This window comes from Aegilops tauschii, chromosome 2 (assembly GCF_002575655.3).
Source record: "Aegilops tauschii subsp. strangulata cultivar AL8/78 chromosome 2, Aet v6.0, whole genome shotgun sequence".
Taxonomy (NCBI): Eukaryota; Viridiplantae; Streptophyta; class Magnoliopsida; order Poales; family Poaceae; genus Aegilops; species Aegilops tauschii.
The window spans coordinates 642,649,474-642,676,009 of record NC_053036.3 but is presented as its reverse complement, the minus strand read 5'-3'; the positions used below and the strand labels follow the sequence as shown (position 1 = coordinate 642,676,009).

Here is a 26,536-nt window from a genome sequence, read left to right as displayed (position 1 = left end):
CGTCGCCACCCTCAGGCGTCTTCAAGTCTTCCTCGGTGGTGGGCGGCAGCACAACCTCGTCGGGCATTGGGTGAAGGGGCTGCTTGCCCTTGTTGTAAACCTCCGTGCCCATCTCATTGCTCTCCTCGATCTGCACACAATTCATGGAGTCACGCACAACACAGAGTTCATGGCTAATTGAAGAGTTTGTAGTTAAAACGGCATGACTGTCACTCTTCTCCTCCTCTCCATCCCCCCTATATTTACTCACCCTGCCCACCACTACTTACCCACCCCCTCTCTTCTCTCACTGTCAACCTTCCTCCTCCCCATCGCCATGAGCTCTAGCTCGAGCTCCAACGCCAACCCCTTCCCTTGCGGTATTGGCTGGAGGGCCTTCTTCCTCGGGGGGACGACTGGTGACCGGACCAAGTTCGGGAACACCATGAAGGTGTGCTCGAACTTCGCCTCCATGCAGGACATGCAGAAGGAATCTAATGCAGTGCTCATGAAGGCCTGTAAAGAAGAGCTGAAGACGCTGATTCCTGACCCAGCGAAGGGCGGATGGCAGTTGACATCATTCGCTGGGCCATGAATCAGGTCGTCTCCGTCGACGGTAAACAGAGGAAGAAGTGGTGCTAGTACAAGACCTACTGGGCTCCTAATGACCGCCGTGCCGCAGTGTACTGGGAGACGGCTATCGCGCCGCCGGCGGTCATCGGCGTGGAGGCTAAGGAGGAGGAAGAAGAAGCGGTGCAGATGCCAGCGAGGCCGCCGGAGCCAGACCGTCGTTCCTGGCAGATCGACCTCGACTCCATCGAGGACGACGACGACAACCTGCCGGCCCGCACGGCGATGAAGATGAAGATGAAGGCCAGCGGCTCGACCAGCCGCTCCGCACGCTGGTGACGGCTGCCGCGGACAGCCGGTGTCCGTTGTCCACCCCCTATCCCCCAATCCCCCAATCCCCCTTCTACATTCCGATCTTGCATGTATGAACTCGTATGAACTGCTATGAACTTGTATGAACTACCCCTATGCTTATCTACATATTCCCCATTCCCCTCCACCGTGGATCGAATCTAGCGTGCATGTCGAAGAGAAAGAAGTGCTTACCGCCATTGATGGAGTCCGGTGGTCTTCTTCCTCTGCTCCGATCCGCCGCCGCCGGTGGTCTTCTTCCTCTGCTCTGATCCGCCGCTGCCGGTGAGAGTTGGGAGAGTGGGGAAAAGTGGGGAGAGGGAGCTGCGAGGGGCGGTAAGGCTAATAACTGCCGGCGCTTCGGGAAGCAACGCGGCTTCTCGAGCGTGGCCGCGCGCGTGCAGCCCCCGCCGCACACGTGCACTGCTCGGGCCTAGCCCTGAAGAAACTGCCGATTCGTGCGTTTCAAGTGAGCCAGGCCCAGAGGTGCTTTAAGAAGCGTGCGATGCAGGCCCAATAGTGTATGCGGGCTACCAAACAGGCAGATCACTTCCCGCGCGGGCCTGGTCGAGGCCTAGGCAGGCAACCAAACACGTCCTTGTTGTTCGCAAGGCCCAGTCATCCTTCTGGCCGTCGTCATCCGTCGCCACCAAAAAAAGTTGCTACGAGTGCGGTGGAGAGGCCGCCGGGAAGCGACACCGAGGGAAAGGAGGACAGAAGGACCCGCGACGGCGGCGGCGGATCTATGTCCTCCCTCTTGCACCTTGTCTCGGCTTAATTTATAAGCGGAGGCATCACGGGGCTGCTGCCGCTCGACTCCCTCGACCGCCTCATGTCGATGCAGCCACCGAGCTTCGATCCCTTCCTCGTCCCCGGCGCTGGGAGACGGGCTTGAGGTTAGGATCGTTTTTGTGATAGTCTGAAGTCTGAACATATTTGGGTTCTCAACACCTGAACCTCTATCGAAATCGATTTTCAGTTACTGAAATCATAAAACCGCGCAGTTGTCAAACAGAGCGGCATTCAGGGCTAAAACTTGCAGAGCTACGCCATAAGATGTGGTTGCTAAATGGTAATGGAATACTTATGTTACAAGTAGAAAGAATATGCTAAATAGAAAGAATATGCATGACCCCTCCGGTTTTAGTCATACTAATTGAACAACGTGATTTGGAATCATGTGTGGAGAAAGAAGAGTCAATTACACCAGTGGTGTCACAACTTGGCACGAAAAATCAGTTTAGTTCTAAAACTTGCGGCATACATTGAACTGATGCCACAACTTGTCTTTGACGTGCATATGCGGTGCAAATCACATTTCTATATGAGAAGGGTGCTGATTAGAAACGCTAATGTGGCATGGGGCCTCCTGTCAGCAACTGGACGTCAAAGTGAACGTGTGGTCTATGGCCTGCTATTTTGTACAGAAAAACCTCAGAATTTTCCTCACAAAAAAGACTATGCCACGGTTGCAAGGGTCCACTTGTCAGCGTCCCATAAATAATTGAAAAAAATGATATGCGCAGGGACTTGAGCCGACTCGAACCGCTGACCTACAGCTAGAGGCAGCGCAAGGCCAACCACCAGTCAGTTGAGATTTAAAAATAATAATTGGATTCTGCTTCGATATGTTCTACTAAGTGTGCTGCGGCCCCTACAATCCATTTTGCGTGTTTTTTCCCAGAAAATTATAGAATATATGTAAATTATAATGTTGTGTTATACATAAATGAAATAAACAGAATTATAAAATAATCACATACTTATTTAGCATTTGTACATATAATAATTTATGAATTACAAAACTGTTCATCTAATAATTTGCATATTGAATCAAACTTATATTCAATAAATAATTATATAAGTTTAAAATTGTACACAGATTAATAAAATATTAATGTAAAATATAGAAGTATTCAGCCTTTAAGTAAGTATTTATGTTTTTGTATATTTTAATAAATGCTTATATAAGTTTAAGAAAGTTCATATTTTGGACAAATATTCATGTAGTGTATAAAGTGTTCCTGCTTTAAGAAAGTTTTTAATTTACTATATATTTTGATAAATTCCTAAATAAATTTTAAAGTATTCACAGTTTTAACAAAATATTCATGTGGTATATAAAAGTGTTCATGCTTTAAAAAAACATATATTCATATAATGTAAAAATAATTGGTTGGGATTAGAAGCAGCGACATGTCGTTATCATGTGCGAGTGGCTGACACACCACCTAGCAGTGTTACTTTTTAGAAGGAATTTATAAAATATATATGTACAATATATTTTTATTTTTTAAATAATAATAATATTACATTATAAAATATTCAAGTGTTGTTTCATATAATTAAATTGCAAATTACAAAAAAGTAGGTAATAATTTGCCTATTCAATAACAAATAAATATATATTTCCAATAAAGTCTAATATAAGTTTACAATGTTCAAGATTTTAATAAATAAATATGTAGTATATTAAAGTGTTCACTGTTATTTTTAAGTTTATTTTATTTTAAAACACGGTTACAGTTTCCATGTTTTTTTTTACAGAAATAATAGTGCAAAAAGGGGTGCTGGGACTCCAGCCCAATTAAGTCAGAATGCATGGTTATATGTGTTCCGTATCCTTAATCACAAGGAACGTTGTTGTCTGGTGTATTGGTTTTGGCCGGGGCTGCGACAATTTTTGCACAATACTATGGGTTGCTGATAGAAGGACTATACGCGCCTCCATCTGTAAGAAAAATATGGGTTGCTGCCAAGGGCTTTCTATGAGAAAAAAATCCTGAGTTTTTTTTCCGCAAAATAGCAGGCACACATCGTCCAGTTGAATGTATGCCGCAAGTCTATGAGAAAAATATGGGTTGCTGCCAAGGGCTTTCTATGAGAATGTATGCCATGTTGGCGCACCTAATCAGCATTGTGTTCGTATAGAAGCGTGATTTGTACCGTATATGCACGCCAAAGTCAAGTTGTGGCACCAGTTCAATGTATGCCACAAGTTTTAGCACTAAGCTGACTTTTCACGCCAAGTTGTGGCACCAGTGATGTAATTGATTCGAGAAAGAAATTCCGGCCAAAGAGATGTCATCGTTGGGTGGACATTATCGCTGTGGAAAATTATTTGCCCCTGGAGGAACGTTAGCAAGCAGATATGTGGCTGCCTTTTCCTGATGCGTGCTGCCTACAGCCACCAAGCAAATTAAAGACATACTTCTCTCACTTGAGTTTAAATCAAGGTCTTGCGTCTAGGTAGAACCAAAAGAAGATATATTTGACGTTTCGAAAAAAAAACAAAGATATAGTTTTCTCACTTGAGGTTAGGCATGGCGATGTCCCCGTACCGGTGACCTAGGGGCAGGTGCCGTGGCAGGAACCAGTCATGGTTAATTTTCTTTTTGAACGACAACAGGAGAGCTGCTATATTCATTGTGAAGAAGAAGATGGTACAAGGACCCAAACTGCTTGGTTTATTAAAAGGAAAACCAGGCAAAAACCTGCACAGCGCCTAGCTAGGCTAGGCATAAAGCATACAAAACATACAACACGCTGGAAGGCCACACTCCACAACACACCCGGTCGAGCACTCGAGCGCCTGCGCTGCTACCAGAGTACACACCGAAAACCATTGTATCAATCTGAGCTGCCACAAGCATATCCACGAAGCTCGACGACATCAAAGAGGAACGCTATGTCCGATAGAGCAAACATATGCCACTTCAATCCAATGAGGTTAGCGGACATAGCTCGCCTGGCGCACCTTGCATGTGGCGGGTGCTTCTGTTGCTCACACGAAGATGTCGTGCAAGCCGCCGTCAACCACCTCCACGACCGCTGAGTCCCTCTGACCGAGTCCAACTCCAAGACGATGCCTCACGAGGAAATACGACGCCGAGCTAAGGCAGAAGCGACTTCATCGTCCGATCCGGGAATCCGGATCTAGGGTTTCCCCTGGAGCAAGATGGGAAGGAAGGTGAGTGTTGCAACATCGATGCCTCCAGCAAGGAAACGGTGCCCGTGAGCGCCGCAATCGACAACTCCGACCACTGTCAGAGTACGGCTTTCGCCGGCAACATCACCCGCCAAAACCCATGACCTGGTCAGCCCATCCGGCCAACCACCTTCACAACGCGCTAGCACAGCGCCACACCCCGCCCCTGCGCAGAACGGACACGCAACAGGGGCCCTCCACTTCAGACCGCAAAAGCCCGTCTCGGCCCTGCCTCTGCAGATCTGGCACATCCGGCAAGCCGGAGCACCCTCACACGCCGAACAGCACCCAAACTCACCCGAGAACGAGCAGATCCTGCCGGCCCACCACTCCCGCGAGCTCCCGCCATGGCCACCGCGTCCCAAGGCCGCCGGGCATCCACCCCAGCAGATCGGCCCAAGGGTGCAGTTATTCTTCACCCGAGCTAATCTTACGATAGTTTCAAAAGTAAATTACATTTGGTATACAAACAATTGCATTCATATTGATTCAATACGCAAATTTGGCATAAGAAAACAAAAATATAGGTCATAAGACCAGCGGGGGCAAGGTGCTTTGGCGGGGTGAGCGGCATGCGCAAGCACCAGCGGCGAGGCCTGCTTGATGTGGTCGTGCCCTCCAAGTGCATCGCGGGGCCAAGTGTTTGGTTGCAATAGATCGTAGAGCAGTCACAATGATGTTCTGGACGTTCTGTCGAGTCTTTGGTTCTTGCACACGTCGCGCTCCTTACCATGGCACCTTGCCGCCGGTGATTGGACGGCCCGAGAGGACCGGCCAATCACCGTCGGGGAGGTGTTGTGGCAAGGTGGGTGCACCCTGCGTGCTCTGGGCATCCCCGGACGCACCATGGGTGCTGTGGCCGTGCCCCTGAGTGCGCTGAGGGCCAAGTCTTTGGTAGATTAGAGTTTGGAATCGTCACACCTGAACTCGTGTGCTTATCTGTTCTTGTTGTCTGTTTATTATTCGGAGTTGTTCTTGGCTATTCTTTGTTATGCATTGCAGCAGCACTAAAAACCCTCTTCTTATTTCGTTTTTTTCATTGGCAACATCCCAGGACTTCATCCACTCCCTCCACAGCCAAGTCCAGAACATGGACATGACTTCGTACACCCAGAACTCCGTCTTGACGGAGATCTATAAAAATGGTTTGTGAGGTTGATGAGCCACAATTTGAACATGTTTATACTAAACATTTATGCTTATTTTAAACTCATTTTTATCATATCACATTCAGAGCTAATATAGTTTTAATAACTTATGACAACATGATGTGATAAATTTGTTAAATATTAATAACAAACTCATGTTACATTTGTAATGTTCGTCGTTTAAAATATGCATCCACTGTGCACAATCTAATCGTGTTTGTAATATAAGTGACATTAGATAGTTTTGACACATTTCACCTTAAAGATTTAAATCCAATCCCATATATGAGAGAAAATAAGAACAAAAAATACAGTCTTGAATGTTTTCATGGATTCATTGGTGATACTTGCATAAATAGAGTTCATACATTTTTGGTATGAATTTATGGTCCCGAAAATATCCTGATAGTGATGTCTAGATTGTGATTAGGCTCCGTGAATAGAAAATTCTAGAATAAGAATCTTTAATAAAAACAACAGGACTGTCCTTTCCTCGGTAATTTTTTCCATTATGGCACCCACCCATCAACGGATAAATCCAAAAATACAAATGAGAGGTAAACCTTCTTTTTTTAGGGATTTTATTAAAAAAGGTTTATCCAACCGTTCCGACTTTGTATAAAATATATATAATCGATAGAATTAAAGTTGTCTTCTAGGCAAACAAGTTTCTTAGGGGTTCTGTCACTATTATTTCATAGACGATATGGTTAATTACATGACTGATACTTTGAGGAGCTTACGACTATAACAACATTCCGAGGGTACCTACAATTGCAGGATGTCTCCATTGACCAGTGGAGTACTATCATGCGAAAAACCCTGGAAGAAAAAACATCTTACTGCCATTACAGCCACTGCCTCACGAAAGCTTAAGATAGAACAAGAGACCTTACACACCGTACAACAAGGTTCACATGACTAACACTAGTAGAAAACAGGGCTTTGGTTGGGGCCTAGCCAGCCCATTAGTCCCGGTTCAGTCACGAACCGGGACCCATGGGGGGCATACGTCCCGGTTCGTGCGCCCAGGGGGCCAGCCAGGCCTCGTGGGGCATTTGTCCCGGTTCGTCTAGACCCTTCTGTCCCGGTTCGAGGGCCCGATGCCCAGAACTTTTTTGCGTGCACACATTCCACCATGGCTTGGAACATGGTTTCTTCACTACGACAATAGAGTTTGCAAATATTCCCTCCGCCCCAAAATAACTGTAGCTGACTTAGTACGGCACATTAGGTAACTTCCACAAACTCGAAATTTCTAACTTGTGTAATGATGCACGGAGTAGTCTACAGAGTACTCTGCCTTCAACCTCGAATTGTGTTCAAAGAGACAAGCTTGTTGTAATATGGTATACTAGTATGGGCCATAAATCAGACCTTGGTTCCTGTAATATACTACAGCCCAGGCCCCAATCCCTCTCTCTCGCTCTCTCGCTTTCTAGAAAGTATGAAAAAACTTCGTTTTAATAATGCATGCTACATTTCTGATACCAAGATTATCTGCTAGATTTTTTTAATATCTGACTTTGATCCAAAACTGCCTAATTCATATAGAAGTGGAGGTGATGTCGCATAATCACTCAGATGTCGATCTGTTTAGAATGAGAAATCTTGACACATCTAAAATGCCCCTTCTTTATCCATGTAAGTTTAATGGGTTATTTCCTGAATTAAATACCACTGCTCCAGTTGTGCCCATCCAACGCTAACAGCCAGTCAGCCACTGGCTTGCTTCACCCCATTTTGTCTTATAAGAACTTTATGGTTTATATCGACAGCATTTTGTTACAGATTGCTTTCATCATATTACTTTTGTATTAAATCTCTTCAATTGTCACACCTAATAATAATTAATAAAGTGGCCGTATGCATCGCCCAGATGCAGAGGCCGGGGGTCATCCCCCTTCTCTAAAAAAAGACATGGAAATTAACTGTTCGTTACCTTTTCTTCATGTTTTCTTTGTCTCTTTATGTTTTCCATATATACTCACCTATTGTTGCACATTTGTTTACTCTGCCATTGGGTTTCAACAAAAAATTACCTTGAAATTATTTTCTGATAGTAATCAGGCCCTTTATTGCTCAATGTCCGGATTACACCCTTGATTGAATAACTTTAATCAGGAAAGAAATTCATAACTTATATCATAGCAAGAAGCAGAAACAATGCTAAGAGCTTCTTTGTTACTCACTGTAAAGTAATACAAGAGCGTTTAGATCATTATTTTAGTGATGTAAACGCTCTAATATTTCTTTACAAAGGGAGTACACAAGTGTGGAGCAAATTTTGCCTCACAGTTAATATGAAGAAGCTTGAAACCCTAAAAGGATCAGCTCAAAATTTTCAGTTCGTTCAGAATGTGGACCTTCCTTCTGATGGAGCACCCCTGCCCTGCTAGTATGCCACAGGAAGAGTAAGGCGGAGCAATCAGTTTGAACAATGGCTTGGTGAAAATTTCTGTTGACAACTGCTTCTATTTCCCTCTCTGGCAGTCAAGAGTTCGCTGATAAATGTATCCACCACTAGCAGCTGCATGATACAGCCTTCCTCCATAAGACCCTGACACTTTCTCGCCAGACATAAACGGACCCAGCAGTTCGGTTTGCAACATCAAGAGAACCATCAATGTTAATAATCGTCCAGGCTTGGGGAGAAGGCATCCAGCGTGCCGCCGGCCTACAGAACTTGATACCGAAATAGGGAGCTCAAGATTGGACACCAGTTCATCCACAAGCAGTAAAGATCTGATATGTTCATACTCCTCTTCATGCACAAATCTATTTCTGCTTAACAAATGCGCCAGAGTAGTGTGATCATATAAGCCTTATCATCTTTGGACACTGCATCGTCCATAGTAAAATCACTAGCCCAAGTGACTGGATGCAGGCTTGGCAACTTGAGCCCTCTCTCTGTTCCAGCTCCGATGCCCAGATTTTTTTGGCATGCTCGCATCCACCATGGAACGTGGTTTCTTCACTATGACAATAGAGTTTGCAAATAGCAGACTCCATCACATGGATGGCACCCCACTAGTTAACTTAACATGGCAGAAATCCTGTAAGTACTCTCCTCCAGAAAACTCGAAATTTCTTACTTGTGTAATGATGCACGGAGTAGTCTACAGAGTACTCTGCCTTAAACCTCGAATTGTGTTCAAAGAGACAAGGTTGTTGTATTATATAGTACTAGTATGAGCCTCATATTGGACCTTGGGTTCTGTAGTATACTACAGCCCAAGCCCCAATCTCTCTCTCTCTCTCTCGCGTGCGCGCGTGCGTGCGTGCACACACACACACACACACTTTCTATAAAGCATGAAAACACTTCTTTTTAATAATGTCTTCTGTATTTTTCTGATACCAAGACTGTCTGCCACATTATTTCATCTCCAGTTTTGATGAAAAACTTCCTAACTCATACAAAATCGGAGGTGATGTGGCATAATCACTCAGTTGTCAATCTGTTTACCAATGTAAATATTAGAATATGAAATCGTGGCACATCTAAGATCGGAAAATGCTCCTTTTGTATCTTAATTCTGTAAAACAGGAGAGACTCTCTGTCTATTATGATTTACTCGACCATTTTCGGGGAAAAATAGGGTTAGAATTTAAAAATGTGTGAGCGCTTCAAACGAAGGCGGGGGGTATTCTTTTTATGAATGCGTAGACTGCACTTTGACAGCAGACACGTTAGACACAGACAAACCAGTCAGATTCCCGCATACTTTAACTCCTCGTATGAGGACGGCTGATTCAGATCTGTGCTTCATCTTGCTTTCACAGTGCTCATCTGTTGACTCCGAGCTCACACGCAGGCTTCTGAGGATGCTCTAGGTAATCACCATCTCCCCCTTGAGAAAAAATTCTCCTGATACTGTAAATTGGGTGCTTTCGCATATGCTCTTCTCGCATGATCTGTAGCTTGTTAACTTAAGAAACTGCTGTGGCTGCTACTTCTTAATCATGTTTAGGATGCTGTAAAGTTCCAGCATGATATGTAATTGTTGTTAGGCTGTCATGTGACGACTATCTTGAAATCATTGCTTTCTCAACCTATTCATTTACCACTCATATTTTTCTTTCTTTCGGATTGCTGTATATCTGCTCTGAAACTGAAGACCAAGCTCCATAATTTCCCCATCAGCTTTTCGAAAAGTTTATTTCCCCATCAGTACGCTCACTGCTTCACTCTCCAACTCTCTCTCTCAATTCAAGACAGGTCTCCATCCCCACTTCTTTCTCCTTTCATTGGGGTCTGTCTGTTTGACTTCATTCTGAATTTCTACCGAAGTTTGGACTTCATGCTCCTGACTAATCATGTTGCCGTTCTTTAGGCAATGTAGTGCAAGACGAAGTTCTTCATCAACGCAGCAGATCGCCACCACCGTCTTCCCTCTGCTACTTCCGCAAACACTAGCGGCCGGCTGAGAGGCTGAGCTATAGCGCAGGCCGGGCATGGCCCAGGCGGTGATTGGAGCGATGGGCACCCTCCTGCCCAAGCTGGCCGACCTAATCACCAAGGAGTACAACCTTCAGAGGGGTGTCAGGGGCGAGATCATGTTCCTCAAAGCCGAGATGGAGAGCATGGAGACCTCTCTCCTCAGGATTTCTGAGGCTCCAATCGACTAGCCACCGGACATCCAAGTCAAGATTTGGGCCAAGGATGTGAGGGACTTGTCATATGGCCTGGAAGATAGCATCGACAAGTTCATGGTGCGCATCGAAACCGATGGCCGACCAGATAAGTCCCATAGCTTCAGGAATTTCATTGATAAGAGCCTCAGCCTGTTGACCAAGGGCAAGATTCGGCACAAGATCGGCATCGATATCAAAGACATCAAGAGCCGCATCAAGGAGGTCAGTGACCGGCGTGATAGGTACAAGGTTGACAATGTGGCTGCTGCCAAGCCCGTCGTTCCAGCTATTGACACCCTTCGCCTAGCAGCCTTGTATACAAAGGCCACGGAGCTCGTTGGCACTGACGAGAAGAGCGTTGAGGTAATCAAGATGCTGACGGAGGGAGATGAGGTTTCGGAGAAATGTCTAAAGGTGGTCTCTATTGTTGGATTTGGTGGATTGGGCAAGACAACCCTTGCCAATGCAGTGTATAAGAAGTTTAGAGTGCAAATCAGTATTCAAAAGCAAAAGTTGCAATTCGATTGTGCGGCCTTTGTTTCCGTGTCTCTTAATCCTAATATCAAGCAGATTTTCGAGAGCATGCTCCATCAACTTGACAAGTAGATGTACCAGAACATTAATGAAGCATCATGGGGCGAGCAACAACTCATCAGTGAGATAAGAACATTCCTTGAAAACAAGAGGTACGTTTGTGAATATGTGTTCCTCAATGTTTCGTATATGGATGCCAGAAGGAAATTACAATAGTGCAGACCTCTCAAGTTTTTATTTTCTTTTCCATTTAAGTTGGTAAGCTTTGGGAATCAGCATAGCTCAAATGGTTGGGGAGTGGATGTACAAACCCAACACCTGAGTTCAAATCCTCACGGAGGTGAATTTAGGTTCCTATTTGTTCTTGAGGACCATGCTTTCCTTGTACTCATGCATTTATCCTTGAGGACTAGGCTTGGTGTGTAACCAAGATTTAAAAATCTTAGTACTCATGCTTAAAAAGGCTGTACGCATCGTCCCTAGTTGGTGTAGAGGCTGGCGAAGTAAAATTATCTCCCAGTTTTAATTTGTCAAAGAAAAGTTGGTAGACTTTATTACACAGCTCAATTCTGCCCAATTAAATGCGCCACTGGTCCATGTACTCAAACTGATTGCACATTTTAGGCCAAATCAACGAGTTTGCGGACTAAATCCGATCACTTCTTGAGTTGTTGGCCTAAAGTGTGCAATCAATTTGAGTTCGTCGACTAGTGGTGCATTTCACTCCAACTCTTATGTAATATATGTATTTCGATATCAATTGAAGGTACTTGATAGTTATTGATGACATATGGGATAAATCCGTCTGGGAAAATATCAAGTATGCATTGATTGAGAATGGATACGGAAGTAGAGTAATCACAACAACTCGGGTTCTTTATGTTTCCCTGCAAGCTGGTGGTGTATATCGGCTGAAACCTCTTTCTGTTGTCGACTCAAGAAAGTTGTTCTATCAAAGAATATATGAGATGGAGAACAAGTCACCACCTAATCAATTGGTTGAAGTATCTGAGAGAATTTTAAAAAGATGTGGGGGAGTTCCGCTAGCTATCCTTGCGATAGGCAGCTTGCTGTCTAGTGAAAAGGGAACAACACATACACATGAGTATTGGTCCAAGGTGTACAAATCCATCAGTTTGGGGCTAGACAATAATCATGATGATGTGAAGAACATGAGGAGAATATTATCTGTAAGTTACTCTGGCCTACCTCCACACCTAAAGACTTGCTTACTGCATATTGGTTTGTATCAAGAGGATTATGAGATTGAAGCAGAACAACTGATTTGGAAATGGGTTGGTGAAGGTTTTGTGAAAAAAGAACAAGGGAGGAGCTTATATGAAGTAGGAGAGGATTAGTTGAAGGAGCTAGTTAATATAAACTTGGTCCAACCTTCATATTTAAATAGCCTTCGTCGTGTGCATGATATGGTTCGTGACTTCATCACTTATTTGTCACATGAGGAGAATTTTCTCACAACACCAGATTGTCAGCAGTTAGAGTATCTACCAAGTAAGATATGCCGATTGTCCTTGCAGACCAGGAATGAAGAAGTTGGTAATCAGCTGGCAACCGTGAGCTTGTCCCACGTGAGGTCACTTAGTTTGCTGCTAGGACTCTTGTGTTTCCGAGTCCTGCGTGTATTAGATTTAGCTGAATGTGAAGTGTATAATACCCATTGGAATGATATATGCAATTTGTTTCACTTGAGATATTTGAATTTAAGGGGTACATCTATCACTAATATCCCGAAAGAGATCGGGAACCAACAATTTCTGCAAGTGCTGGACATAAGGTCTAGCAAAATAGAAGAAGAGCTGTCGTCAACCTTTGCTCAACTAACACAATTGTTGTTAATCCACATGCTTAATAGCATCACTTATGCAGTGCCAAGATGGATGTGCTCCATGTCTTACCTGTTCTTCCTAAGTATCACACTGAAAACATTAGGAGAGGAGGACCTTCAAGTTCTCGGGAGCATATATAGTGTCTCTCTCTGAACTGGTCATAGAAGTGGACAAACCTACACAAGGCAGAGAAAACGGTTGACCACTGGCATTGCTTATCCATTTTTATGTCTAAAGATGTTCGGTGTCAAGAGTGACACCATGGAGTTGAGGTTTGGACGAGGAGCCATGCAAAGTCTCCAAACCCTCAAATTAGATTTTCAGGATGTGGAGGACACATTATTCCAGTTTGGTGATTTTGCATTGGGTTTAGAGAACCTTCCGTCGCTTGAGGATGTTTGTGTTACATTCAGTGAAGATACAAGCGAGAAGATTAGTAGTGTGGAAAATGCATTGAGGAAAGAGATAGATATGAATCAAAACAAGCCTAGACTGAGAGTTACAGATATGGGACGCCTCATGGTAACTACCATAATTCACACTGTCAAACAGTATATAGTTGCATAATGATTTGAAATATTGCAGAAAGAAAAATAGTGCAATAGAAATATGATATGCATATGAATGATCTAATAACATCCTTATTTAGGGAAAATTGGGTTACAAACCTACCCCCTTAAGATGAATCTCGCCCTCGAGATTCGGGCTAGCTAGCAAATAGGTGTGGGTGATCCTGCTTGAGATCTTCCTCTCGTTCCCAGGTAGCTTCACCCTCTGTATGATGATCCCACTGAACCTTGCATAACTTAATTGTCTTGGTGCGATCAACTCTCTCTGTTGTCTCCAGAATCTGAATAGGCTTCTCCTCATATGTCAAATCACTCTCCAACTGAATTGCCTCAAGTGGCACCGTGTCCCTCAACGGAACATCCATCATCTCTGCATGGCACTTCTTCAACTCAGATATATGAAACACATCGTGAACTCCTGACAAGGATTCTGGCAACTCCACCTGATAAGCTACCTCTCCTCTACGCTCTAAGATCTTGTAAGGTCCCACAAAACGTGGTGCTAACTTACCCTTGATTCCAAACCTCTTAATTCCACGAAGTGGTGAAACTTGAAGATATGCACGGTCTCCTACCTCATATGTCACCTCCTTACGTTTTGCATCTGCATAAATCTTTTGTATGGACTGCGCTATCTTCAGTCTATCACGAATCAACTTGACCTTCTCCTCAGCATCTCTGATCAAGTCTGGTCCAAAGAATTGATGCTCTCCATCCTCATCCCACATCAACGGTGTCCTGCACTTTCTGCCATACAATACCTCAAACGGTGCCATCTTCAGACTAGCCTGATAACTGCTATTATATGAGAACTCTGCATAAGGTAAATTATCATCCCAACTAGACTCGTAGTCCAAAGCACAAGCTCTCAACATATCCTCCAAAATCTGATTTACCCTCTGTGTCTGCCCATCTGTCTGTGGATGGAAAGTTGTACTGAACTCCAGCCTGGTGCCCAAGGATTCATGCAACTAACGCCAAAATTTGGATGTGAACTGAGTACCTCTATCAGACACTACCTTCCTTGGAACTCCATGCAGACAAACAATTTTAGACATATAAATCTTTGCTAGCTGAGCACTGGTACAAGTTCTCTTTACTGGGATGAAGTGAGCGACTTTAGTCAAACGATCAACAACTACCCAAATAGAATCATAACCTGACCGAGTCCTGGGAAGACCTGTAATGAAGTCCATACCAATCTCATCCCACTTCCAATAAGGTATAGGCAATGGTTGTAACAAACCTGCTGGTCTATGATGTTGTGCTTTAACTCTTTGGCACACATCACATGTCGCAATATATCTAGCAATTTCCCTCTTCAGGCTAGGCCACCAAATTTTTTCCCTCAAATCCAAATACATCTTAGTATTACCTGGGTGAATAGAATAAGGTGAATCATGCGCCTCCTGAGGAATCAACTTCCTGATATCTGCATCTTGAGGTACACAAATACGCTTCTCAAACCATATGGCTCCATGTTCATCCTCATGGAAACCTTCTGCCTTACCTTTAACCATGTTATCTTTTATCTCAGCGATCTCCTTATCACCCTTTTGAGCTTCTCTGATCCTGTCAAGCAAAGTAGGCTTTACCTCAAGTGTTGCTAAATATCCCTTAGGAACCATCTCCAACCTGAGATTCCTGAACTGCTCACATAACTCCGGTGGCATATTATCAATATTAATTTCATTAGCATGGCTCCTATGACTCAACGCATCAGCAACAACATTAGCCTTACCAGGATGATACTGCACATTCAAATCATAATCCTTAATAAGCTCCAACCATCTTCTCTGCCCGAGGTTCAAATCCTTCTGAGTAAAAATATACTTCAAGCTCTTATGATCAGTAAACATATCACAATGATTACCAATAAGATATGGCCTCCAAGTTTTCAAGGCATGCACAACTAAGGCTAACTCCAAATCATGTGTAGGATAATTATGCTCATGATTCTTAAGCTTACGTGAAGCATATGAAACAACTTTATCTTCCTGCATCAAAACACTCTCAAGTCCTTGACGAGAAGCATCACAATATACCTGGAAGTCCTTATGTATGTCTGGCATTGTTAAAACTGGTGCTGTAACCAAAAGTTGCTTCAATTCCTCAAAGCTGGCTTCACATTCATCAGTCCATACAAACTTCTTCTCCTTCTTCAACAATTCAGTCATAGGCTTTGCAATTTTGGAGAAGTTCTCAATAAACCTCCTGTAACATCCTGCAAGGCCCAAAAAGCTGCGAATCTCTCCAACTGTCATGGGTGTCTCCCACTCCGTAACTGCAGCAACCTTAGATGGATCAACTGCAACTCCATTACCTGACGCAACATGTCCAAGGAATGCTACCTCATCCAGCCAAAACTCACATTTGTTGAACTTGGCATACAATTGATGTTCCCTCAATTTCTCCAATACCAAACGCAGATGCACCTCATGCTCTTGCTTATTCTTGGAGAACACCAATATATCATCAATGAAAACAACCACAAATTTATCCAAGAACTCCATAAACACCTTGTTCATCATATTCATGAAGTATGCAGGAGCGTTAGTCAATCAAATGACATAACAGTATATTCATACAACCCATACCTTGTAGTAAAAGTAGTCTTTGGAATATCTTGCTCACGAATCTTCAATTGATGATAACCAGAACGAAGGTCAATCTTAGAAAACACAGTAGCTCCCTCCAACTGGTCAAACAGATCATTTATCATAGGAAAAGGACATTTATTCTTAATGGTTACCTCATTCATTTATCATAGGGAAAATTGGGATGTTATAGTCTATCATGTGACGACTATCTTGAAATCACTTCTTTCTCAACCTATTCATTTACCAATCATATTTTCTTTCTTTCAGATTGCTGTATATCTGCTACTATGTAAGTAAAGACCAAGCTTCTGGTTCCCCATAATTTCCCCATCAGCTTTTCGACAAAATAATTTCCCCATCAGTATGGTCACTGCTTCACTCTCCAACTCTCTCTTAATTCAAGACATGTCTCCATCCCTGACTCTTTCTCATTTCATCGAGGTTTGTCTTTTTGACATCATTCTGAATTTCTACCGAAGTTTTGACTTCATGTTGCTGACTAATCATGTTACGCGTTTTTAGGAAATGTAGTGCAAGTCGAAGTTCTTCATCACCGCAGCAGATCGCCACCACCCTCCACCGCTGTTTCTGCAAACTCCAACAGCCCGCTGAGAGGTTGAGCATGGCTCAGGTGGTGATTGGAGCGATGGGCACCATCCTGCCCAAGCTAGCCGGCCTAATCACAAAGAGTACAACCTTCAGAGCGGTGTGAGGGGCGAGATCATGTTCCTCCAAGCCGAGATGGAGAGCATGGAAACAGCTCTCCTCAGGATTTCTGAGGCGCCAATCGACCAGCAACCGGACAATAAAGTAAGTCAAGGTTAGGGCCAAGGCTATGAGGGACTTGTCATATGACCTGGAACATAGCATCGACAAGTTCATGGTGCGCATTGAATCCCATGGCCGACCAGAGGAGTCTCATAGCTTCAGGAATTTCATTGATAAGAGCCTCAGCCTGCTGACTAAGGGCACGATTCGCCACAAGATTGGCATCATTATCAAAGACATCAAGAGCCGCATCAAGGAGGTCAGTGAGCGGTGTAATAGGTGTAGAAATTGATAGGAGGAAGTGTATCACCCTCGTTCGAGGGCCGCATGTATTTATAGATTGATGGGGCTTATCCCATAGGCGCATACATCTGTTTGAATTACATTCTTGGAGAACAAGAGAGGTAGAAATAGAATCTATTCAACTACCTACAGAAGATAGAAACATAACAGAAAGATACATGCATAACGCCTAGAGATATAGCTGCGAATATTAACTTTAACACGCCCCATAATCACAACTTGGCCAAGTTGAGATTACGCTTGAATTCTTCAAAGCTCCGTGTAGGCAAAGCCTTTGTGAAGCCATCTGCAACTTGATCTTTTGAATAAATAAACCGAATGTCCAACTTCTTGTTAGCAACACGCTCTCTAACAAAGTGGAAATCTATCTCAATGTTTTTGGTTCTGGCATGAAAAACAAGATTTGCAGAAAGGTATGTGGCTCCCAAATTATCACACCAAATACAAGGAACTTATACCTGTGGCACTCCAAGTTCCTTTAGCATGGACTGTACCCATTAGCTAGAGCTTTATACTCAGCCTCTGTACTAGACCGAGAGACTATGACTTGTTTCTTAGCACACCATGATATTAGATTTTGACCAACACATATTGCAAAGCCACCTGTTGACCTTCTGTCATCTGGGTCTCCAGCCCAATCAGCATTAGTGAAAGCACTGACAAGAGTAGACTGAGATTTACTGAATGTTAAACCAACACTTACTGTATTCTTCACATACCTCAGAATACGCTTTGCAGCAGACCAATGTAAGGTGGTAGGTGCATGTAGAAACTGACAAACTTTGTTCACAGCAAAAGAGATATCAGGTCTAGTAAGGGTTAAATACTGAAGTGCACCAATCATACTCCTATATTGAGTGCCATCTTCCTGACTTGGAAGTTCTCCTTCATGCAAAGATAGTTTTTCTGAACTAGATAACAGAGTTGGAGAGGGTTTGCAATTCTGCATGCCAACTCTTTTCAAAAGATCAGTTGCGTATTTTTCTTGAGAGAGGACTATACCATTATCAGTTTTCTTGACTTCAATCCCTAAGAAGAAACTCAGATCTCCCAAGTCCTTGAGAGCAAACTCTGAGCCCAAGTCCTTCAGAAGTGCTATCACTGCTTCACTGGACGAGCTGGTGACAATAATATCATCAACATATATGAGCATGAACATTGTGATATTAGACCTATTGTAAATAAACAATGAGGTATCTGACTTGGATGGAACAAAACCAATATTTTGCAATTTTGCACTCAATCATGAGTACCACGCTCTCGGGGCCTGCTTCAGACCATACAGAGCTTTATCAAGATTGCACACATGGAAAGGTGCATGCTTGCTTTCAACCCAGGTGGTTGTTTCATGTAAACCTCCTCTTCCAGAATACCATGTAAAAACGCATTCTGTACGTCCAATTTCCTTAAGCACCAATTCCTAGAGACAGCAATAGACAACACAAGCCTGATAGTAGCATCCTTGACAACAGGACTAAACGTGTCCTCATAATCTATCCCTTATCTCTGTTTGAAACCTTTAGCTACTAACCTAGCCTTATACCGGTCAATAGTGCCATTAGCTTTTCTTTTAACTTTGTATACCCATTTGCAATCTATCAAATTTTTACCTTGACCCGGTGGAACCAAGTGCCAAGTCTCATTCTTCCTCAAGGCCTTGTATTCTTCTTCCAAGGCTTTTCTCCACTTAGCATCATTCAGCGCCCCTTCAACAGAATGTGGTACATCAGTAGAACATGTCAGCTCGAATTTAAGAATATTTTTGTAATTGACAGGATTAATTTTTCCTGTTTGTAGACGTGTACCAACACGTGTAGAATGCGCTACAGGAGTTGGTGCTGCAGAAGATCCGCCCAATCCGCCTGGGTGTGCAGGGCTGGTAGAGGCGGATCCCGAGGGCGATCCACCGTCGGGTGCACTAGGCGCGTCAGGAGAATCTGCGCTGGCCCAGTCGCTGTCGTGAGCCCAACCGCTGTCGGGGGCCCGGTCGTTGTAAGCGGCCCGCCGAACTATGCCGCGCGTGGAGGGCGATGATTGACCTGAAGGTGGGTCCATGCGCACTGGGCGGCGCGTTCGTGGCCCGCCTCGTTGGGGAGGCGCAGTCACTGCGACGCGCGCGTGACTCCGAGGTGGCCTGCTGCTGCAGGCGATCCTCCTGGGTCTGGAGCCTACTGATCCCGACGCAGTTGCAGGCGCAGGTGAATCTCCCTCGTGTCCAGCGCCCATGTCCGGTTCCGCTGCATGAAATATTGGCTATTGTACAGCTTCATTTTCAGCAGTTTCTGCACCGTTTTTTGCGCCACAAATGCCTGTATCATCTGCATCACCAGGATACTATGTTGTATGGTTATGAGGGTTAGTCATGTGATCATCAAAAATATCATTACGCCCTTGATCTAAACCGGAAAGAGAACTAGGAAGAAGAAGGATTTGTTTTTGTAGGAGAGCTCCGGCATTGGGATGGAGACCTTGAAACGGAAAAACGGTCTCATCGAACACCACATCCCTGGATATGTAAACTCTTCCAGTTTGCACATCTAAGCACTTGAACCCTTTATGTTGTGGACTATAACCACTGAAAACACATTGTTTTGAGCGAAAGGAAAGTTTTCTGGTGTTGTAGGGTCGAAGATTGGGCCAACATGCACACCCAAAAACTCGAAGGGAGGCATAGTTTGGTTTGGTTTGCGAAAGCCGTTCTGTAGGTGTTTGGTAGTTGATGACACGGCTTGGAAGAATATTAATGAGATGTGTGGCAGTGAGGAAGGCTTCATCCAAGAATTTTCATGGCATGGAAGCGTTTGCAAGTAGAGAAAGGCCAACTTTAACAATATGGCGATGCGTGCGTTCAGCGGAGCCATTCTGTTGGTGTGCGTCTGGACAAGAAACATGATGGGAAATTCCCAATTTTTGGAAGAAAGAGTTTAGTTTCTCGTAGTCGCCACCCAGTCCGATTGGACTGTGATAATTTTTCTATCAAACTTTCATTCAACAAGTGCTTGGAAATTTTGGGAAACTTGAAACACATCAGACTTATGTTTAATAAGATAGATCCATGTATACTTGCTATAATCATCAATGAAGCTTACATAGTATTTGTGTCGACCAACAGAAGTGGATGCTTGCCCCCATACATCAGAAAAATGAGTTCTAACGGTTTAGAAGAAACACTAGTTGACACGGGATATGGGAGTTGATTACTTTTTGCTTTTTGACATGAATCACACACTGTTTCACTACTAGGCTCACCAACAAACGGGAGTTTATTTTTCCTAAGCACTCGTTGAACAATAGCAAAAGAAGGATGTCCTAGTCGATCGTGCCACCTTGCCGAAGATAATTGTGTGACACCAAAAGCTTGTTTATTTGAGCTCCTAAAGCGAGGGATCAACGGATAGAGCCCTCCAACGCATCTACCTCTGTAGAGCACCATCCTCTTTGCCAGATCCTTAATCAAAAAGAAGAAGGGGTAAAACTCAAGTAATACATGATTGTCTCGAGCAATGCGATGTACAGAAAGAAGGTATTTTTGATCATTAGGAGCATGAAGGATATTTTTAAGATGAATAGGATGGCTAGGGGTTTTGATAATTGATTGACCAACATGATTTATTCTCATACCTGATCCATCTGGACCATGGATTTGGTCGTGGCCCCGATACTTCTCACGGGTCATCAACTTCTCCAACTCTCCTGTGAGGTGGTTAGTTGCGCCGCTGTCGACATACCAGTTAGTGTCAACACCATACTGAGCCGCAGCAGCAACTTTTTCTTCTTGAGCATCATCATCGAAGCGGTACCAGCAGTCCCTTGTGCTGTGACCGATCTTGCTACAGATTTGGCACTGGATCAGATCATTGTTGGCCTTGTTGCTGCTGGACGAGCCACCACCTGGACGAGCACCCTTGTTGTTGTTGTAGAAGGGGCGCCCGCCGGTGGTCTGCTTCTTCTTGTAGCCACCGCCACCACCTCCTTGCTTCTGTTCTCTCCCCCTGCCATAGCCACGAGGGGGAGCTCCGCCATGACGGGCAGAGTTTGCAGAAGATTTGAAGCCCACATCATGGCCTCCTATGAGCAGCTCGACTCGCTGATCGAAGTTGCACACTTGGGAATAGAATGCATCGACGGTGACCGGCTCGGTGCGGGCATCTAGGGCTGAGACCAGAGGGTTGTAGTCGAGGTCCAGCCCGACCAGCAGGAAAGAGACGAGTTCATCCTCATCTAGTGGCTTCCCCGCGGCAGCAAGCTCGTCGGCATATCCACGCATCCGGGAGAAGTACACCGGTGCAGATTGGTTGCCCTTTTTGGCATTGGACAGGGAGATCCGAAGATTATTAATACGTGAGCGTGATTGAGAAGCAAACATATTACCCAATGATGTCCAGAGTGCTTGTGCCGTCCTGATAGAAACGACCGAGACCAGCACCTCCTTTGACAGGTTGTTCATGAGGTTCCCAAGGACCTGCTGGTCCTGATGCATCTAGGCTTCATACACCGGGTTGATGACGACTTGGTCCTTTCCCTACTTGCCCTTCACGGTAAGCATCTTCTCTGGTTCGGCAATGGTGCCATCCAGATAGCCGTAAAGGCCCGCCCCAAGGAAGTGCGGCAGGATCTGCGCCTTCCATAGGAGATAGTTCTCGCGTGTAAGCTTCTCTGTGACCTGGGATCCAAGGCTAGAGAGAGTTGGGGTGGAGGAGGAGGACGACATGGTTTTTCTGTGGAGAGATCGATCTAGGCTTCTGCGGTTTAGGACGAGAAGGAAGAGGATGCTCTAATTACCATGTAGAAATTGATAGGAGGAAGCGTATCACCCTCGTTGGAGGGCGGTGTGTATTTATAGATTGACGGGGCTTATCCCATAGGCGCATACATCTGTTTGAATTACATTCTTGGAGAACAAGAGAGGTAGAGATAGAATCTATTCAACTACCTACGGAAGATAGAAACATAACAGAAAGATACATGCGTAACGCCTAGAGATATAGCTGCGAATATTATCTTCAACAATAGGTACAAGATTGACAGTGTGGCTGCTGCCAAACCACCTGGTCCAACGGTTGATACCCTTCGCCTGAAAGCCTTGTATACAAAGGTGACGGCGCTTGTTGGCATTGAAGAGAAGAGGCTAGAGGTAGTCGAGATGCTAATAGAGGGAGACGAGGTTTCCGAGAAACAACTGAAGGTGGTCTCCATTGTTGGATCTGGTGGATTAGGCAAGACAACCCTGGTGGATTGTTCAACTTTTATTTCCGTGTCTCTTAATCCTAACATGGAGCAGATTTTCAAGAGCTTGCTCCATCAACTTGACAAGCAGAGGATCCAAAACACGAGTGAGGCATCGTGGTGTGAAGAACAGCTCATCTGTGAAATAAGAATATTTCTTGAAAACAAGAGGTACGTATGTGCATATGCCCCCTCCCTCCGAAATGTTTCAGCCATGGATGTTAAAAGGAAACTGCAATAGTGCAGAACTAAGTTTTCTATTTCCTTTTCCATTTAATTTACACTTAATTAAGTAGCTCAATTCTTCTCAATGATGAGAACTTAAATAGCCTTATAATATATGTGTTCTGGTATTAATTGAAGGTACATGATTGTTATTCACGACATATGGGATACGTCTGTGTGGGAAAACATCAAATTTGCGTTGATTGAGAATGAATATGGAAGCAGAGTAATCACAACAACTCGCATCCTTGATGTTGCCCAGCAAGCTGATGGTGTCTATCGGCTGAATCCTCTTTCTGCTGTGGACTCAATAAAGTTGTTCTATCAAAGAATATATGATATGGGGGACAAGTCACCACCTAATCAATTGTTTGAAGTATCTGAGAACATTCTAAAAAATGTGGGGGTGTGCCGCTAGCTATACTTACGATAGGTAGCTTGCTGTCCAACAAAAAGGGAAGAGCACATACACTTGAGTATTGGTCCAAGGTGCAGAAATCTATCAGTCCAGGGCTAGACAATAGTCATGATGATGTGAAGAACATGAGAAGGATATTATATGTCAGTTACTCTAACCTACCTCCACACTAGAAGACTTTTTTACTGCATCTTAGTCTATACCCAGAGGATTATGAGATTGAAACAGAACAGCAGATACGGAAATGGGTGGGAGAAGGTTTTGTGAAAAAAGAACAGGGGAAGAGCTTGTATGAAGTAGGAGGCAATTACTTGGATGAGCTCATTAATAAAAGCTTGGTCCAACCTGTAAAATTTGAAAATGCAAATAAAATGTGCTCTTGTCGTATACACGATATGGTGCGTGACCTCATCATTTCCTTATCAAATGAGGAGAATTTCCTGACAACAATAGGTGGTCCGTAACCAGAGTATCTACCAAGTAAGATCCGCCGATTTTCTGTCCAGACCTGCATTCGAGAAGTTGCTAATCAGCTGTCAACTATGGGCTTGACCCATGTGAGGTCACTTACTGTGGCTAGACCAGCTTTCAGTTTGTTGCCAACACTTTCGGGTTTCCCAGTCCTACGTGTATTCGATTTAAGTTACCGCAGGGAAGTGGACAATAATAATTGGAAGGATATATGCAGTTTGTTTCACTTGAGGTATCTGAGTTTAATGGGTACATCTATCACCAAGATCCCAAAAGTTACTGGGAATCTGCGATTTCTACAACTGCTGGACATTAGGTACACTAATATAGAAGAAGAGCTCCCGTCAACCTTTATTGAACTAACCCAATTGTTGTTATTCTATGTGGCTGATAGCATCACTTGTGCAATGCCTAGGTGGATGTGCTCCATGTCTTTCCTCTTCTCTCCAAATATTGTACTTGAAACACTGGGAGAAGAGGGCATTCAAGTACTTGGGAACATAGCATCTCTCAGTGAACTGTACATACAAGTGGAGAAACCAACATAGGGTGGAGACAAACGGTTGGTCCTTGAAGATGCTTATCCATTTCGGTGTCTAAAGACGTTTACTGTCAAGGGTGACACCATGGAGTTGAAGTTTGCACGGGTAGCCATGCAAAGTCTACATACCCTCCTGTTAGTTTTATATAATGTGCATGACACATTGCTTCAGTTTGGTGATCTTGTACTTGGTATAGAGAATCTCTCTTTGCTTGAACATATTGTTGTCGAGTTCCCCTTCAACAAAGAAGACACTGAGACTCAAAAGGTGAAATATGCTGTTCAGAAAGAGGTCAAGATGAATCAAAACAGGCCCATACTAACATTCACAAAAAAAGAAGGTGAAGTTCACGCAAGTAAACCGTATATGCAATTAGTGGAAGTATACGTTTGCCTATATTCTTTTTAACCTTATATAATTTTATCGTATTATGATACTTATTTATGCATTGGAAACACTAGTAATACTATTCATCACCAAGGGTTGAGTTATTCTTCACCCGAGCTAATCTTACGATAGTTTCAAAAGAAAATTACATTTGGTATACAAACAACTAAATTCATATTGATTCAATACGCAAATTTGGCATAAAAAAACAAAAATATAGGTCATTAGACCAGCGGGGGCAAGGTGCTTTGGCGACGTGAGCGGCATGCGCGAGCACCAGCGACGAGGCCTGCTTGTTGTGGTCGTGCCCACCAAGTGCGTCGCGGGGGCAAGTGTTTGGTTGCAATAGATCGTAGAGCAGTCACAATGATGTTCTAGACGTTATGTCGAGTCTTTGGTTCTTGCGCACGTCGCGCTCCTTACGACGGCATCTTGCCGCCGGTGATTGGACGGCCCGAGAGGACCGGCCAATCACTGTCGGGGAGGTGTTGTGGCAAGGTGGGTGCACCCTACGTGCTCTGGGCATCCCCGCACGCGCCATGGGTGCTGTGGCCGTGCCCCCTAAGTGCGCTGAGGGCCAAGTCTTTGGTAGATTAGAGTTCGGAATCGTCACACCTGAACTCGTGCGCTTATTTGTTCTTGTTGTCTGTTTATTATTCGGAGTTGTTCTTGGCTATTCTTTGTTATGCATTGCAGCAGCACTAAAAACCATCTTCTTATTTCATTTTTTCCATTGGCGACATCCCTGGACATCATCCACTCCCTCCACAGCCAAGTCCAGAACATGGACATGACTTCGTACACCCAGAACTCCGTCTTGACGGAGATCTATAAAAATGGTTCAGATTTGCTATTTCACATCTAGATGTGAAATAGTTATCTTACATCTAAGTTGTCCACCACAAGATCAAGGCTGTAAAGTTCGTGCAAAATCTGTTGATGCGGCATTGTTTTGTCCCTTGCGTCGATGTGTGTGTCCTGCATCGCGTGTCCCTCCCGGGGCTGTCTCTGTCCATTGTATGGGCCTGCTATCCCCTCTGAAGTGCTTGTGTTTTTTTTCAAACCGATGTGTAGAATTGAAAGAGTCTCACTCATCCGATACCATCTCTCTGTGGACTGTTTTAATCTTTTTTTCTTTATTGATGTATTGGTTTTCTTAAGTCTAGGGTTGTATATTAGTATTTTTTTTCTGTTTTTTGTTTTTGTTTTGAGTTGTTTGTGTGTGCTTACAGAGGTGTAAGTGGAGAATGGACGAGACGCCAACTTTCCTTTTTTGTTTTGAGTGTTTTTGCGTTTTTCTATGCATTTTCGTAACGGGTTTGCTATTTTAACATCTACTCCCTCCGTTCCTAAATATAAGTCTTTCTAGATATTCCACCAAGTGACTACATACGAAGCAAAATGAGTGAATCTACACTCTAAAATATGTCTACATACATCCGTATGTTGTATTCCATTTAAAATGTTTAAAAAGACTTACAAGGAGTAGATGTGAATGTGAAATAGTTACATCACATCTAACTTTTAACTACACAATTTAGACATCAAGATTCGTGTTCTTTGGTCTTTTTTTTGTTGTTTGGTGTTGTCTCTGCATGCGTCGCTCGCGAGAGGGGTTCTCATCGTAGCGTTTAGCCCGTTGTTTCCTTTATAACAGCCCCCGTACCTTTGCCTCGGCGTGGGTTGTAGCCACAAGCAAACATTTTTTATTTTTTTATTTTTATTTTTTTTGCCTTTTCCTTCTTTTTCTTAAATTTGTAAAGTTTTTGATTCATGAAATTATTTATTTTATTTTTCCATTTTTCCATTTTATTTTTTAAATTAATGTTTTTTTACTTCGTTGTCAATTGACTGTCCACAATCAAAGATGATGTCTTTTTTCTTGTTCAGTTACAAGTCCATTCTCAACTTGCAATCGGGGCCTGGCCTTCTTTTGTCCCAGTTGCAATCCCAACCTTGAATCGTAATCGGG

General features: G+C 43.8%; 1 protein-coding gene and 1 pseudogene across 1 annotated transcript; both read left to right on the top strand.

Moving 5' to 3' along the window:
- Window positions 1-10,494: 10,494 nt before the first annotated feature.
- Window positions 10,495-13,652, top strand: LOC109779962 (disease resistance protein RGA5-like). The gene is made up of 7 exons (XM_073507564.1): window positions 10,495-10,581; window positions 10,669-11,037; window positions 11,281-11,360; window positions 11,975-12,398; window positions 12,747-13,003; window positions 13,220-13,577; window positions 13,641-13,652. Exons 1-7 carry the CDS (start codon window positions 10,495-10,497, stop codon window positions 13,650-13,652), a joined length of 1,587 nt encoding a protein of 528 aa, XP_073363665.1.
- A 3,194-nt stretch (window positions 13,653-16,846) lies between these two features.
- On the top strand, window positions 16,847-24,773 carry LOC141042145 (disease resistance protein RGA5-like; annotated as a pseudogene).
- The last annotated feature ends 1,763 nt before the right edge of the window (window positions 24,774-26,536 follow it).